The sequence below is a fragment of the Pocillopora verrucosa genome, chromosome 13 (assembly GCF_036669915.1).
Source record: "Pocillopora verrucosa isolate sample1 chromosome 13, ASM3666991v2, whole genome shotgun sequence".
In the NCBI taxonomy this organism is placed as follows: domain Eukaryota; kingdom Metazoa; phylum Cnidaria; class Anthozoa; order Scleractinia; family Pocilloporidae; genus Pocillopora; species Pocillopora verrucosa.
The window spans coordinates 2810350-2826782 of record NC_089324.1 but is presented as its reverse complement, the minus strand read 5'-3'; the positions used below and the strand labels follow the sequence as shown (position 1 = coordinate 2826782).

At 40.4% G+C, this 16433-nt stretch overlaps 2 protein-coding genes across 2 annotated transcripts; both read left to right on the top strand.

Moving 5' to 3' along the window:
- Window positions 1-2558: 2558 nt before the first annotated feature.
- LOC136277723 (uncharacterized) lies at window positions 2559-6707 on the top strand. Its single transcript, XM_066160306.1, has 2 exons — window positions 2559-2764; window positions 3250-6707. The coding sequence occupies exon 2, from the start codon at window positions 3308-3310 to the stop codon at window positions 5762-5764; it is 2457 nt and encodes an 818-aa protein (XP_066016403.1). The 5' UTR covers window positions 2559-2764; window positions 3250-3307; the 3' UTR covers window positions 5765-6707.
- A 4385-nt stretch (window positions 6708-11092) lies between these two features.
- LOC131779508 (vacuolar protein-sorting-associated protein 25) lies at window positions 11093-14512 on the top strand. Its single transcript, XM_059096071.2, has 6 exons — window positions 11093-11174; window positions 11246-11391; window positions 12077-12130; window positions 12396-12484; window positions 12598-12673; window positions 12796-14512. The coding sequence occupies exons 1-6, from the start codon at window positions 11122-11124 to the stop codon at window positions 12924-12926; spliced, it is 549 nt and encodes a 182-aa protein (XP_058952054.1). The 5' UTR covers window positions 11093-11121; the 3' UTR covers window positions 12927-14512.
- Window positions 14513-16433: the final 1921 nt, after the last annotated feature.

The window sequence follows — 16433 nt, the reverse complement described above, 5'->3', positions numbered from 1 at the left end:
TTTACGAGATTGCACTCTGACCAAACTGTTGTCGAAAATTGACGTCTAAGCCGGAAAAAAAATGATTCTATTCATGACGTCAGTTGTCTTAACAGATATACAGAATCTTCGCACTTCCCAGAGTGGCATGAGGTTGCGCAAAATGACAAACGGTAGTATTGTCTGATCAAGGTAATTTTCCGTAACGCCAGAGTATATAAAGACACAAACTATCAGTTTTCAATCCATTAGTCGCAGTATCCAAAAATATTCAGAGAAAGAACCAAAGCTTTGGAAGCATGAAATTTGTGTTCTTCACGTTATCAGCCTTACTTGTCGTATAATATGCATATTGTTTACCCAATGAAATTGATAAGAAGTGTGTGTTAGACTCCACAGGTGCACAAGGCACTTCAGCTAGTGTCCTCAGTACCAACGTTCTTCACAGCACTTTACATGAATTCATTGGAACCAACACTTCAAACAGCCCCTCAGCAACACTCTTTAGAATTATCTCTAGCCAATCTTGGCACCGCACCACACCTGGATGCATTCAAACGGGCGCTGTACGAAGCACTTCAGCTGGTACCTTTGCAACGAGCACTCCCAGTCAACTAGCTGCATAGGACATCAAACACGTATACCGGAACGGTTACGGAGAAGAGATAATTGAGAAAAAGATTGCGAGTCATATTGAGGAGAGACGAAGCAAAAATGGGTGTACCTGCGGGCCTATTCTAACAACTACTCTGATCCAAGAGCTTTGTACGTTCATTTCGACGGTATATGCGTTTTAGCGACCATAGCTAGTCACCTTGTCTGGTACAATTCCATATTGGTAGAAACCGGCCATGAATGGTCGAGCGTGAGGCGGTCTTTGAGGAAAGGCAATTTCAGTTACGAGGACTTCTCGACTTACTCAAGCTACCGCGAAGGCTCGCAGTTTTGGGTTTACACGGACTGGGTTGAAATCAGGGTATTGACAAACGATGTTCCATTAGGTCGCTCCAAGGACCTTGGACCTTGGACCTTGGACCTTGGACCTTGGACCTTGGACCTTGGACCTTGGACCTTGGACCTTGGACCTTGGACCTTGGACCTTGGACCTTGGACCTTACCACTTTTTTACGTGACGCGTGATTGGTTAAAAAAAATTACCCGTGATGCGTGATTCGATGGAAAAATTCTGCGTGATATGTCATTGGAACCCCTCTTTGCCACCCTCCTCTAAGTGCCAGAATATTTAAGTTCAATATATGTACCTTTGCAGCACACTTTTTGCCCCGATTTTCTACATTGTTGTGCAAGTGACGTTTATATTGAAGTGGTTTTCAAGGTTTCGTTACAGTTGCCAAGAACTTTTCCGGTCCCTAAACTTATAAATCGCTAGGAGGAGTAGCGTAATGCTTTGATTAAGGCACTGATTTGTAATTTTTTATCCGCAAGGAAAGTTTTATTGAAATCCGTCAATCGGTCGAATTGCCATGTTTTATTCAAACAACAGTACATTTTTCCTCGCCAGAAGTTTAATTACCGCTAGTCGATGTTATTGTTATTGATAGACTTATATCTTGTTGCGTCATTATACACCACCATATGCATGTCATGTCTCTTGCTGTGCTGGTAAGGTTTATATTGAAGTGATTTCCAAGGTTTTCTTACAGTTTCCAAGGGCTTTTCCAGTCCCTAAACTTATAAATCGCTAGGAGGAGTAGCGTAATACTTTGATTAAGGCATTGATCTGTAATTTTTATTCCGCAAGAAAAGTTTTATTGAACTTAATCGGTCGAATTGCCATGTTTTATTCGGCAAACAACGGTTCATTCTTCCTCGCCGGAAGTTTAATTACCGCCAGTCGATGTTATTGTTATTAAAAAACTTATATCTTGTTGCTTCATTATTCACCACCATATGCATGTCATGTCTCTTATTGAACAAGTGACGTTTATATTGAAGTGGTTTTCAAGGTTTTGTTACAGTTGCCAAGAGCTTTTCCGGTCCCTAAACTTATAAATCGCTAGGAGGAGTAGCGTAATGCTTTGATTAAGGGATTGATTTGTAATTATTTATCCGCAAGAAAAGTTTTATTGAGATCAATCGGTCGAATTGCCATGTTTTATTCAAACAACAGTATATTTTTCCTCGCTGGAAGTTTAACTACCGCTAGTAGATGTTATTTTCATTAATAAACTTGTATCTTGTTGCTTCATTATATACCACCATATGCATGTCATGTCTCTTCTATTGAATCTCGTTTTAGCTTTAAAGTAGTCCCATTGAAGGCTGCACGGGGCTCTACTGTTGAAATATTCTGTAATAAATTGCAGATGTGCCAAATTCAGAGTTCGAGATTTCCGTAAGGATCTTCGTTTTCGTAGTGTCTCATGAACATAATCTTTGTCCACAAAGGTAATACCAATCTCTTTTGAACTTGTTTTAGTAATGTGTTTTCGTTTTCGTGATGGGTCTTCGTTTCCTTAAGGGGTCCTCGTTTTCGTTATGGGTTTTCGTTTTCGTAGGGGGTCTTCGTTTTCGTAGGGAGTCTTAGGTCTTCGTTTTCAGGGTCTTCGTTTCACTTTGACCTCTAAGGTTCATCGTTGTTTTGTTCCTTTGCTTGTTGCAAATCGCTGGCTAAGATAAGCAGAGAAACCAACGCTTGCAGAGACTACTTCAACCGATTCACGCCAATCATAGCGTTATTGTTCGATGGAGTGCTAAGCGAAGAGGTGAAAGCACACTCAAGACTGGTCTTCTTCAACAACATCTAACCAGGACTAACCACGCAGTAAGTTTCTGTTTGCGACAAATGCGATCTTCATATCAAGAGTCCCTCGCCGTATTCTGCTTTTCAAAATATCTTTAAGATACCAAAACATCCTCCCATCCATTTCCTATACTTCTTGGTGTTCTAAATTCAATGATTTAATTATTATGTTTGATAGTATAGTTTATCAGACGATCTCTCAACTTTAGGTGATGAAACTGATGAAATTTGATCCGTTACATCATTAATTGGACATCAGAAGACATTTATTTTAAGGGCGCTGTACAGAAAGGACATAATCCCTGGGGAAGAGAAACTCCAATAACTGATCCATGTTATTGAAGCAAAATAGAAGTGCTTTCCCTTCACCACCGCCTAAGCGGAAGTGGGGTACCAAATTTTCGGTTTAATTCATTCCCAAAATTTATATCCCCTTGCTTTTAATTTTCTTTTCTTCGCTTTTGTTTAATTTTTATTTTGTTTTTATATACACCGTTGTCTTTTAGACAGCAAGGGCCCGAGTCAAAAATATCCATCATCCTCTCTTGGATTCAGTGTCCAAGGATGTCTCAATTGCCTGCTGCGGTCGTGAAATTAAACATCGACGAAGTGCAAAATTTATTGCAGCAGGATGGAGTGGACGTGAATGCAAGAGACAGACATGGTAATACAGCATTACACCTAACAAATAATATATCGATAGTTTCGCTGTTTATAAACGCGGGTGCCGACCTAAACTTGCAGAACGAAGATGGAGACACCCCTCTCCACAGGTCGTTTGTTCTAGATCAGGATATGTTCGGAGAGTTCTTATCAGATCATCGCAAATTTTTGGAATTGGTCACCGTGTTGTTAGAGGCTGGGGCATCCCCAAACACACAGAACAAATATGGCTATAACATTCTTCATTCTTTGTTTGTCTACGGCGGTATTGCTGGGCTCTGCTTTGAGGCCTCGTTGATTTACGAGTTTATCGCCCTTCTTCTCAAATTCAATGTGGATGTGAATATGCCAGATTATGAACGCTGCACTCCATTGCATCACGCCGTAGAAGAACGAAAGGTGCTCAATGCTGAGCTGCTTATGAGATCAGGGGCTCAAATTGATGCTCGAGATTTCCGCGGAATGACATCGTTACAGCATTTGTCTCAATCCGATGACGAAGAAATGATCCAGCTTTTATTGCAAAGCCAAGCTGAAGTAAACGCACAAGATGTTTATGGACGTACAACTCTATCTACAGCAGCAGAAGCTGGAAACCATGTTATGGTCCGATTGCTTTTAGAGGATCCTCGCATCTCCATCGACCTTGCTGACAAGAACGGCATTACTCCTCTCCACCTTGCAGCTGCCTTTAAACGCGTCGACATCATCGAAATGCTCATCCAAGCCTCCGCCGACGTGGATGCGCACGATTATCTAAACAGCACCCCTCTTCATTACGCTGCCTATGGAGGAACACCAGAAATTGTTACTCAGTTATTAGAGGCAGGTGCGAACGACAAGCTTGCAGACAATGCTGGCTGGCTTCCAGTACAGTATGCGTTGTCCAGGCACTATTACCACACTGCTTTGAGATTTGGCAGGGAATTTCTTGTTGATGTTGCGAACAATGCAAAGCGCGATGTGACAGTTTCAGGTGCTTCAGTTGATAATGTCATCGCTCAAAGCCTTCCAGCTGACGATATATTTACCATGGTTGTCGCTGCGTCAAACATATACTCAAAAGAATTTGACTCGTCCGTGGTACCTCGAGATTTGTTGGATTTTATGAGGGAGAAATCTGCTGGGGATATTCCTGACTATCTGCGCGATATGCACATGGTGGAAGGAGTTGGTCTGGTACCCACGGATTCGGTAGAAGTTGATAGAATTAGGCAGAGTGTAGAAGATTTCATGACTAAGTGGGCAGAGGAAATAGCCAAAATTGACAAGAGGTTCAAAGGCAATTTGATACCTTCTGGGAGTGTCTATGATGGAACGAGAGTTGGAGATCCCGACGAATTTGACTATATGTTACTTCTCGAAGATCTTGGCCGAATGTGCTCGGTCACGTTCGATGAAGACACTTTGTACAATGAGGTGGTAATTTACAAGAAATTTAATGAATCGGGAGTGTATGAGGACTTTTTTAATGGAGATCGGTTAGACAGTAGTAGTGTTATGACCAAGTTTGTGAATGAAGCCAGACAGGCATTAGCGCGCCTTGCGGACCACACTCCGGCACCACTGGAGATCTACATCGAGGGCCTCACAGAAGACACCTTAGTTGAGAATACATGGACACTCACAGGAACTGTCACATGTAATCTGGAGTTAAAGTGGGCTGGTTTGCATTACAAGCATTTGATTATTACCGTAGACCTGGTTCCTGCCATTCCAGTGCCTCATTGGCCTCTCGTAGCACGAAAAACGAGCAGATTATTGACAGACGATATCAAATCTCGCGGCTGTCATTTAGTTCCAAAGGACGGCTATTGGAGGTTGTCGTTTTCTTTGCCTGAGAGTCTGATAATGGTAGGCCTATCACAGGAACAGAAGTGTGCATTTATTGGCGCCAAAATTGTTCTACACCCAGCTGTGTCTTGCAAGATACTTGTATATGATGATGATGATCGCGTTTCCGTTGACGAAAACAAAGAAGGATATGAGTTTTCAGAGCAAGAAGAAGAAGACCTCGCCGGTGATGCACATCTCGCCAGTGATGCTCATGACAAAGAAAGAGATTTTGAGCATGTCAAGACCCTTCAACCTTTCGACATTTTGTCGACCTACTTGATCAAGAACTTGTTTTTTAATTGCATTGAAGAAAACGCGAAAGAAACAAGTGGAAAGACAATCACAACAAGCCAGATTTTTTGCAAACTGATGGAGTTCTTGAGGGAATCTCGCCCAATTCCATATTATTTTATCCCAAATCAATATTTCTCGGGAATCGATGAAGATTCTTTATTAGAAGATGATGGACGTGACATTGTGTTAGTAGCTACCGTGATCAACTCAATACTAAATGAAGGTTGATTTTAACCCTCTAACCCTAGGAGTGACCAGCGTCCAGATTCTCCTTACAATATCACCCCTGAATAAAACAGTAAGGTCAGGAGAATGAAGGAAATGATCACCAACAAAAGAAGCTCTTGGTTGTTCAACGTCAAATTCTCCTTGTCAGCACCTCAGGAAATGTATAGAGAACAGTATGGAGAATATGCATACTGATGTTAGGGTGCAAAAGGTCAAGAGAAATAGGATTAAAGCGGTATCGAGTTACTTTCGACACAGAATTTTAAATTGTTCCGAATGACCACCTTTAGGTATCTGACAGAGTTTATTAGGCTCACCTGCGCGCAACCCCACTACATGTACAAAATTATCACCTTCCTTGCAACTACAGTAGCCAGCCATATCATACCCAAGGGGTATGTCTGAAATTATCTCGCAGATCCTGAAACCCCACAATCTCCGTGTGGCACACATCCCGTCCACTAAGTTACGACAATTTCTGGCTCATGTTTAAGATAAGGAAGAAAACAAACCGTAACGATATTTTAACAACTCAAGCGCGGGCGGTTGAACCAAACGACGCAATACAATAATTTAGCATTTAGTCTTTCAACGTTCAAAAACGAACTGACTGCTGCCGAAGCATGCATGCTCATGATTTTCTTAGCTCTTTGCCAAATCGAGGACTGTTTAACGATCTAACCAAACGGTTTACTGGTACAAAAATTTAGCATATTCTTTCAACGACCAAACACGAGCGAACCTCGTGGTTTTCTCAACCATGTTGCATAAACTGGTGCTTAGGAGAGGGTCCCAATGGGGTAAACCGTTAGCCGTAAAACGGCCAAAATATTTAGCCGTTAGACGTAAAAATTGACAAATTTTAACCGTTAGTCGTAAAAAAAATTAATCGTAAAAAATATCTTTGGTGGAAACAATGGAAAGGTGTTAACCGTTAGCCGGAAATTGGCCAAAATTTTAACCGATAGCCGTAAAAGCCATCACCCCATTGAGACCCTCTTAGGAAGATTTCTGTATGGCACTAAGCTATTCTCCGATTAGGCATTCGATGAAAAGGTAAATTATTGTTTTTGCCCTTGATTTCTAAATCAAGATTAATAATAATAATAATTAATAATAATTAAGGATAAGGTTGTACGGAATTTGAAATATTCTCTCTCCCACCCCCCCCCCCCTTATTTTTTACAGTCACTCACCCACTCGGTACCAAATCTCTTTATCTCCCGAGCTTACCGCTGCCATTAAAATATCAAAATCACTCGCTCGCAAATCACACTTGCTTTGCTGGCTAAATCACTCGCTGTGTTTCCATCAAGTAAACGCTAGCAGTTACATCAGATTATTCCCAAGGGTCTTCTTGTGAAATCTAACCACATTTGTTATAAGTGTAACTTTTTATCATGCAGTGTTTTATCAATTATTAATCACAGAATATTTATATCGCGCAGTTAACAAATTCATTTCGAGAACAGCGAAATTCGTAGTTTCGTTTGTCTATACATACGAGCATTTCTTGAAGCCGCTAAGTTTGTCGGATGGTATACATCATTACCGACCATAATAAAGCCAGTAACACATCGACTTAACGGCAACCTTTGCTTCAGTAAATTGGGTAATCATAGGATAGCCATTAACGCAGTGACTTGACAGCTAACGAGATTTGTGATTATCATACTTCCTAATTCATTTCCCCCCAAGAAAAGGGAAATGGAGGAAAAGATCCGACTGCCAAAATCACGTATAAAGAAGATTGGCACAAGTCTGATCCCTAGACTATTGAATAAAGGGAATAATTTTCTAAAGAAACTGTGGTGCTGCGTGGGTGGGAGAGTATAACAGGGTAATTTAGTATTACCAACTGAGTTGAAAACGTAAATTGGCCACCGAACAGAGTGTAAAAGCTGACGTTTCGAGCATTAGCCCTTCGTTAGAGCGATAGACGATAGATTCTTTGCTCTGACAAAGGGCGAACGCTGGAAACGTCCCAAGACTGAATGATCACAAACAAGTTTACAAAGACTACTTGTCATAATTAATAAAATGATCGCTTACGTAAAAAATATTCTACGAAATAGCGGAATAAATGAAGATGGTTAGTACATTCGTTTCCGGTTTCCGCGATCGATGAGTTCGCGTTCCACGAAATAGCGGGAAAAATGAAGAAATCGAGAGATGTTTTAGAGCGTTTCATAACATCTCATAGCGTTACATAAACTCTTGCAAAGAACATTTCCGGTCAGATTCAGACCTTGAGAAATACCTTGGTAGTCACAATACGTACCATAGCGCACTTGTGAAATACCCTTTTATTTATTTTTTGATAAAAGAATGTTGGTAGACGATGGTATTACTCCAAACATCCACGTCACAAAAAAATATTTTGCTTATTTTACGAGATCGCACCGACCAAACTGTCGTCGAAAATTGGCGTCTAAGCCGGAAAAAAACGATTCTATTCGTGACGTCAGCTGTCTTAACAGATGTACGGAATTTCGCACCTCCCAGGGTGGCATGGGGTTGCGAAAAATGACAAACAGTAGTATTGTCTGATCAAGGTAATTTTCCGTAATGCCAGAGTATATAAAGACACAAACTGTCAGTTTCAATCCATTAGTCGCAGTATCCAAAAATATTCAGAGAAAGAACCAAAGCTTTTTAAAACTTGAAAGCATGAAATTTGTGTTCTTCACGTTATCAGCCTTACTGGTTGTACAATATGCATATTGCTTACCCAATGAAATGGATAAGAAGTGTGCGTTAGACTCCACAGGTGTGCAAGGCACTTCAGCTAGTGTCCCCAGTACCAACGTTCTTCACAGCACTTTACATGGAGTCGTTGGAACGAGCACTCCAAACAGCCCCTCAACAACACTCTTTAGAACTACCTCTAGCCGATCTTGGCGCCGCACCACACCTGGAGTCATTCAAACGGGTACTCTACATAGCACTTCAGCTGGTACCTTTGTAACGAGCGCTCCCAGTCAACTAGCTGCATTGGACATCAAACACGTATACCGGAACGGTTACGGAAAAGAGACAGTTGAGAAAAGATTGCGAGTCATATTGAGGAGAGACGAAGCAAAATGGGTGTATCTGCGGGCCTATTCTAACAGCTACTCTGATCCAAGAGCTTTGTACGTTCATTTCGACGGTATACGCGTTTTAGCGACCATAGCTAGTCACTCTGTCTGGTACAATTCCATATTGGTAGAAACCAGCCATGAATGGTCGTGCGTGAAGCGGTCTTTGAAGAAAGGCCATTTCAGTTACGAGGACTTCTCGACTTACTCAAGCTACCGCGAAAGCTCGGGGTTTCGGGTTTACACGGACTGGGTAGAAATCAGGGTGTTGACAGACGATGTTCCATTAGGTCCCTCCAAGGACCTTGAATGCTTTGGCAAACAGTTTCCCTCGTTGAAGAGAACTTCCAAAACCGGCGGAGTTCGCGTCAACCTCACAAAAATGTATTTCAAACAAGTTGGTGTATCGAAATGGTGTTGTAGAGATGTGGAAGAAGAAAGTACTGTTATAGACCTTAAAGAGGGCCTACCAAAAACCGTCTCGCTCAAATATGTGTCTATAACTGATAGCATTGTAACTAATGGGCGAGACGAGATGAAAAGCGTATTTAGAGATGAAAATCCGCGAAATTTAACGTTGCTGTTTCACGGTGGCATCTTGTATGCTGGTATGGCTAAGTTGGAAGAATCGGCCTACCATAATGGTAAATATTGGTTGTATGACTCCTCCTGGAGATGCGTCAATATCACCGTAGCAACGAAGATCACGGGTCCATATACGCGAAGAAGATTGGACTTTTTCAGTTACTACAGCAACGCTGGTCCTGTTACAACTATACAGAAGCGAACAGACTATGTGTTTCTAGAGGTTGTAGGCATGAAGTCGCGAGCTGGACTCGTGACATCTTCCATAGCGGTTCTCATTGCAGCTTTAGCCGCAGCCTTTGTTCTGAGCGATAAGTTTGCTGAAGTAGTCCTCCATTGAGAATCGAAAATTCTTTTCCACTAATTTATTCTGATTCACACTGGTAACTAACCAGAGAAAGAGTGTTTGTTCCTAATTCACAACCTCGTCCTCATGATGAGAGGCCTGGGAACGAGGTTGCGAAGTTCAGTTATTTCAGTTTTGTGGACTGACATTTTTGGTTTTCTGCAACAAGTTGACACTGATTGCGAACTTTAAAAAAAACTGGATTAACTCTTATATTTTCAGAAGTTACTAGTCTGCGGAAATATTTACTTCAAAAGAGACAGGTGATTTTGATGTAACAGTCGTCAAAGCAGTTCCTATTTTCAAGTGAATAATGAGTTACTGTTACTCGGTCAGGTTGTCGATGTCCACTGTATTTAAGTTGTTGATATTGACATAACTTTCGCAATTTTTGTAAACGCTTTCACTTTTCTTTTCATTTTTTTCTTTCGTTTTCCTTTTCTGAAGCTTGTATTTGGATAGCGCTCTTTTAAAGGAAGTAAATATTAATTAGTCATTTATGTTGCTTCTGTTTTCGTTCCTGTACACACTACTGATTTATGTCGCAGCACTCTTAAATTGTAATAAACAACTTTTATTAATCGAAAATTCTATTTTAATTCAAATTCACTTTGGCAAATAGAGATGAGCTGGCAGGGGGGGGGGACTTCCTGGACCAAAGAAACTGACAGTCAAACACAAACTGAAAAAGGCGCACATGGGACGGAAAAATGGAACATGGCTAGGACGACGGGGAAATTACAGGAAACGCTCTTATGCTTTTGGATTAAATTCGTACGCAGATCTTACCGTAACTGAACTACTTGGTCGTGAAAGGTCTGGGTACTGGACCACTTTTACACTGGCTGCACGTCATAACTCCTCTAAAGTGGATTTGAAAAAATGATTGTCAGTATGTAATGTTGTGAAGGCGCGTTAATTGTATTGGCTCACCATAGTCTCAACCTATTAGCTGCACTGCTCTAGGCGGATCGAATAATGGCTGAAATCATTCTGAGGCGTCTCTCGCGAATGATCAAGAACAGTATTACGCAACGACCATATTAGCTTGCCCCAAAATTCATCTCTACAAAATAATTTCATGAATATTATCCTCTTTCTGTTCGAGCTCTCTGAGCAAAGACTACCTTAAACTTATAGCACAGTCCAATATTACGCACACGCGGTTAATTGCAAGTTGGCACCTCAGATCCTATAGCCTACGTGTAGCCGTACCCTCCCCCCTCAAGGTGAAACGGAAGCGAGCGCCTCTGCTTCACCGACGTACAACCTGGAGACATTACAGTGAAAATTACATAGATTAGTTACTCAACACGATGGAGCTTTGCGGCCCGGCCTAATTCAAGATGGCGAAGACCTTTGTATGGCCGTGGCAGTATAATTTTCCTCCTTTTTTCACGTAAGTAGAGATAATAGCCGCGTCAGATACCTCACCTATGTTAGAGTATTAACACAGAAATCTCTCGACAGGCTTCAAACGAATTTGGATACTCGCAGAAAACAAATCGAAGGATGGTGTGATCTTGTGTTGGCCTTCTACAAATATCATAAACGCTACGTTCTCGATGTCACAGAAGCACAGACAAGCGAATTATTCTCCAATAAGAAGATTGATCATATCCTTGTTATATAAGCTTTGTTTAAATGCATCAATATTGACCCTCTACCTGGTGGATTTAAAACCCTTTAACTCCCATGAGTGACCAATGCAGAATTTCTCCTTACAATGTTCTATACAATATCAAGCAGACAAGTTATGAGAATATAGTAAAATAGAAATTAGGGGATAATCAGTAAATCAAATACCAATATCTCCAAACTAACATTTTAAGAATTGTAAAGCAGACCGTGAAGCAAATTACTAATGAGATCTTGGGAATGAAAAGGTTAAATTTTCAAAAGTGATGAAAATGTAGCATAATCCTCCTTGCAGTATAGAGAGGTAAAATTTGCCTTCTAAACTGCAAACAGGTGGTAAGAGTAGAAAAAAATTAACTTCTAGTGGGTATCCTATTGATATAGCACCAATTAGGAAAAAATAAGTTACAAAAATGTATGGGCAACTACAGAATATTAATCCCCATCAACAGATTCCCCCCCCCCCCTCCCCTCACCCTCACCCTCACCCTTATGGGGTATTGAAGAAGGGGCTAGCTCAGTGGGTCAGTAGGGAGTCAGTTCAAATTTATAGTGTTCCAAAGGGAGAATTATGCATAAGATCTTGTGATTAAAAAGGACAATGGGAACCATAGTTGGCCATAACAAAACCTTACCACATCATCTTCTTTGACTGTTGTTCAGGTAAACTATCTCTAGAAACCATAAATCTTATCTTGGAAGAACTTCAATCAAAAGGTAGAACCCAGTCCCCCTCCTCTTCTCTAGCACTTTATCAGGTCAATGCAAGCTATAATCCCAAGTGGAAAAAAAAAAAGTTTTTATTACCCTAGCAAACAATAAACACCTATTTGGTTTCGGTAACAAATGTGACTTCCAAGAGCATGGCCCCAGAACTCCAATCGAGACCTCTGGTTCTAGAGTCCCAGCAGTAACCCTTACTGGAAGCAGCACCTCTTACTCTGGACAATATATTGACACATTATTTTTCCTTTTGAGTCAGGCAACATTGAATGGGAGGACAAGAAAAAGCAGAGATGCTTTGTCATGTGGCGCACTCCAGATGAATGGGCTGCCTTGATCTTCAAATGGGTAATGAATGAGACCTTCTGTTGTCTCACAAAGCATAAATCCTTAAATACTTTCCACAATTTTTCCAGAAGTCCTCACAAAACTGGTAAATAACAGGTTTTTATGTTGTCTAGGTGCAAGAAAATGGAATGACGGACACCGTATGTACATTATTTGAGTTGAGAGCTGGAGATGACACTGTAAATGAAGGTGTGGTGACTTTTTACTTGTTGATGGCTGTTTTCTTTACAAATGTTGGATTAGGAGTTTGAGGCATTATAGAGGATCCAACATCAACTACATTTTGAATTATTTCTTTTTGTTTCCACAAGAGTTCTATGGCATTGACATGTGGATGCTGAAAAAAGCCCTGGGTCAACTGGAACTCAAAGGAAAAGCTCAAATGTTTGAAGCTCCAGATGCTACAGATGATAGTGGACAAGGAGTAAAGTTCTTTTCATAGCTAAAGAGGCATACGAAAACAGTTAATATCTGCAATGATTTCACAATCTTTAATCTCAGTTTTACCATCAGATGGTAAAAGTAGGAGGACAAGGAAAGTTAATTTTAGTTTCTGAAGGAACTGATGGTTGATGGAAATCAGTGTTGAGAAGGAAAACTAGGTTAAAGTGTTTTGAAAATACATTATTCTGCATCGGCAAAAAATATAAACCCTTTGTTGATACTAAAGTGCAAGTTGGTAGGGGTCAGTAAACCAACAGCTAGAAGCAAATTCAGAAAATCTGATATTTGAACTGCAAACCTTCTGCAGTAACAGATAACCACACACACACACACAAAAAAACTTTTCCTGCTTGTCCCAATGAAAAGCTAATGCTGACTGCTTTCATTGGATTTAAAGACTTCCTTCTAGGACATGACTTAAGGATCAAATTTATCTAAACAAAGCTTCAATTTTTTTTTTCGATGATCACAGATTGTAGTAAACTGATAATAGGAACTGATCACGGTATCTAGCAGATTACATGGCTACACTGACAAATGCTGGAGGGTTGTCAAAGTTGTAAAAATTATTGGCAATCTCGATGTAAAGACTGATATGCAAATATGGGCATGCGTAACATGCAAGAGTTACATTTTTGGCTGGGTGGGTTGAGATGGGGCAGGTTGTGTACTTAATCATTTCATTTTTGTCACTGAAAAGAGCATAACTTTCAAAAAACGAAAATATCAGAAAGAAAGAAAAAACCAAATTTATCTGAACTCACAGATATTATGTGATCTACTGTCTCTACTGTCAAAATACTTCTAAGTGAAAATGAAATGCATCGGTACCACGCTTTCCGCTGTCTCCTTTGTAGACGTTGTTTGGTCTCGTCACACAACGCCTGTATTTCCCGTTTGAGAGAGAGCACGTTGCGTGACGAGACCAAATAACGGTTACGAAAGAGACTACGCGTACTGCAGTTCCTCCAAAAGAGAGAAAGTCAAAATTCTTCTTCTACAGTTAGTTTCCTCAAAAATATAATTCCGCGTAATTTTGCTACGAAAAGCGAACCGAAACTTTGTTGTACCTCCAATAGACCCTAACCAAAGATAGATATTGCGATATCGGATAAGTGAAGATACACTGAACAACAGATAAGGATCATATTTCAGAGAGGGCTCCTTATTTGGTTGTTGCCTTTCTGGACTTTGCCCTCTGTGTGTGAAATGCGTGATAAAAAGCAGGTTGTTTTACTAGGAATTAACGCGCAATTGGGTTAAGGCCAAGGTAGCTTAAAGCGACTTTTAATTCGTAGAAAAGTCAAACGCGGGAGAATTGCTTGGAAAACTCAATATCAGTAGTATTTAGTTTCATGTGAATTTTTTTCAGCGGGGTTGAACAATGCAATTAGAATACGTAATAAAGTACCGGTTGTTTACAAAAAAATGACACGTGATAGAGCGAAGTCCAATGTGGCAAAATGGAATTTGATTGGTTGAAGACAATTCCAGCACGTGAAAAATTACCTAATGTTCATGTAGTGCAATGGTTAGGTATGTTCTGATTGGAATTTGGACGTTGTTTTCTCGGTACGCGATGGAATGTAAGTTGTTTGGCGCGTGCGTTGTGAGTAAAGGAGCGGAAAATTCCATCATGAACACAAGCTCATTTGAGTACTTAGATGTGAGCATATCCAACAAAAGTGAGACATTCCGTTTAATTGTTCTCTATCGCCCTCCTCTGTGCAAAAAGAACAACACTAGAAATAGCTTTTTGCAAGAATTCTCATCTTTTCTTGAAGAACTTACATTATCAAGGCAGCCCATTATAATTGCCGGTGATTTTAACTACCATGTTGATGATCTATCAAATCCTGAAGCTGCCTCCTTTCTAAATCTCCTTGAGTCCACTGATCTAATTCAAAATGTATCTGGATCCACTCATCGCCTGGGCCACACATTGGACTTGATATTATCTCGTGAAGAGAATAATGTTATAACGGATGTTCGCATTCTATCAGCCGACAATATTTCAGATCATAATTTGGTTACTTGTAAGGTGAAATGTACAAAACCGAAACCTTCTACACTACATGTTAAACACAGAAACACCAAAAGGCTCGATTTAGCTAGTATGATCAAAGACATCGAAGAATCTAATCTCATTACTAATCCACAGTCTTGTGTAACTGAGCTGACTACACAATATAATACTAATCTCTCGTCTATCTTTGATCAACATGCTCCTGTGAGCGAGAGATGGGTCACTCTGCGACCGCATTCTCCTTGGTATACTGATGAACTTCGTAAGGCTAAACAAGACAAACGTCGTCATGAAAGAAGATATATTTCATCTGGTCTTCAAATTCACCAAGAAATATTTATTGATTCCTGCAAACACTACAATGATCTTCTAACAGCGACAAAGACAAACTATTATCGGACTCTGATCAGCTCCTCTGACCAATCACAACTATTCAAGATGGTATCTCGCCTATTCTTATCGAAGAACATTGCTGCACTCCCTAATAATGATTCATTGGATACATTGACCGAAACGTTCAACGATTTTTTTATCAAAAAAATTGAGAAAATAAGATCGGATTTGGACTCCCATACTGCCCAAGCACCCGACATCAACGTCAATTATCCAGTCACCTCGTCGTTCCAAACTTTTCAACCTGTATCTGCTGATATTGTTCACAAACTTATTGTTCAATCTCCAACTAAGTCTTGTCAACTGGATCCCATTCCAACACGAATTCTAAAGTCAATTCCACACTTGACGCCAATTATAACCAAGATTATCAACGCCTCCATGGCTAACGGAGAATTTCCTGATCAGTTAAAACAATCCCTGGTATGTCCATCTTTAAAGAAGCCTTCATTGGACCCGAACTGTCTCTCAAATTACAGACCGATTGCAAATCTATCTTTTCTCTCAAAAACAATCGAAAGGGTGGTCGCAAATCAAATATCCAGATTTATGGCCGAGAACCAGTTATTTCCAGCGATGCAGTCAGCATACCGCAAATACTACTCCACTGAAACTGCTTTAATAAAAGTCTCAAATGACATCCTAAGAGCTGTAGATCAAAAAGAAGAAGTAGTACTTGTTTTGCTAGACCTTTCCGCTGCGTTCGACACGATCGACCATAACATATTACTTGAAAGAATGGAGAAACGTTTCGGATTTAGAGGTATCGCACTAAAATGGTTCAAATCATACCTAGAACATCGTGTTCAGTCAGTGAAGATCAAACACTCCATCTCTAAGCCTCGACATATCTCCTACGGCGTACCCCAGGGATCAGTACTTGGTCCACTACTCTTTCTAATGTATACCTCGCCTACAGAAGACATTGTTGCTGAACATGGCCTAAACTGTATGATATATGCCGATGATTCGCAACTTTACATAAAGATAAACTCCTCTGACAGAATGCTAGGCATGGAAAGATTGAAATCATGTGTTAATGCAATCATGGAGTGGGCCAAGAAAAACAGATTGCAGTGCAACCCT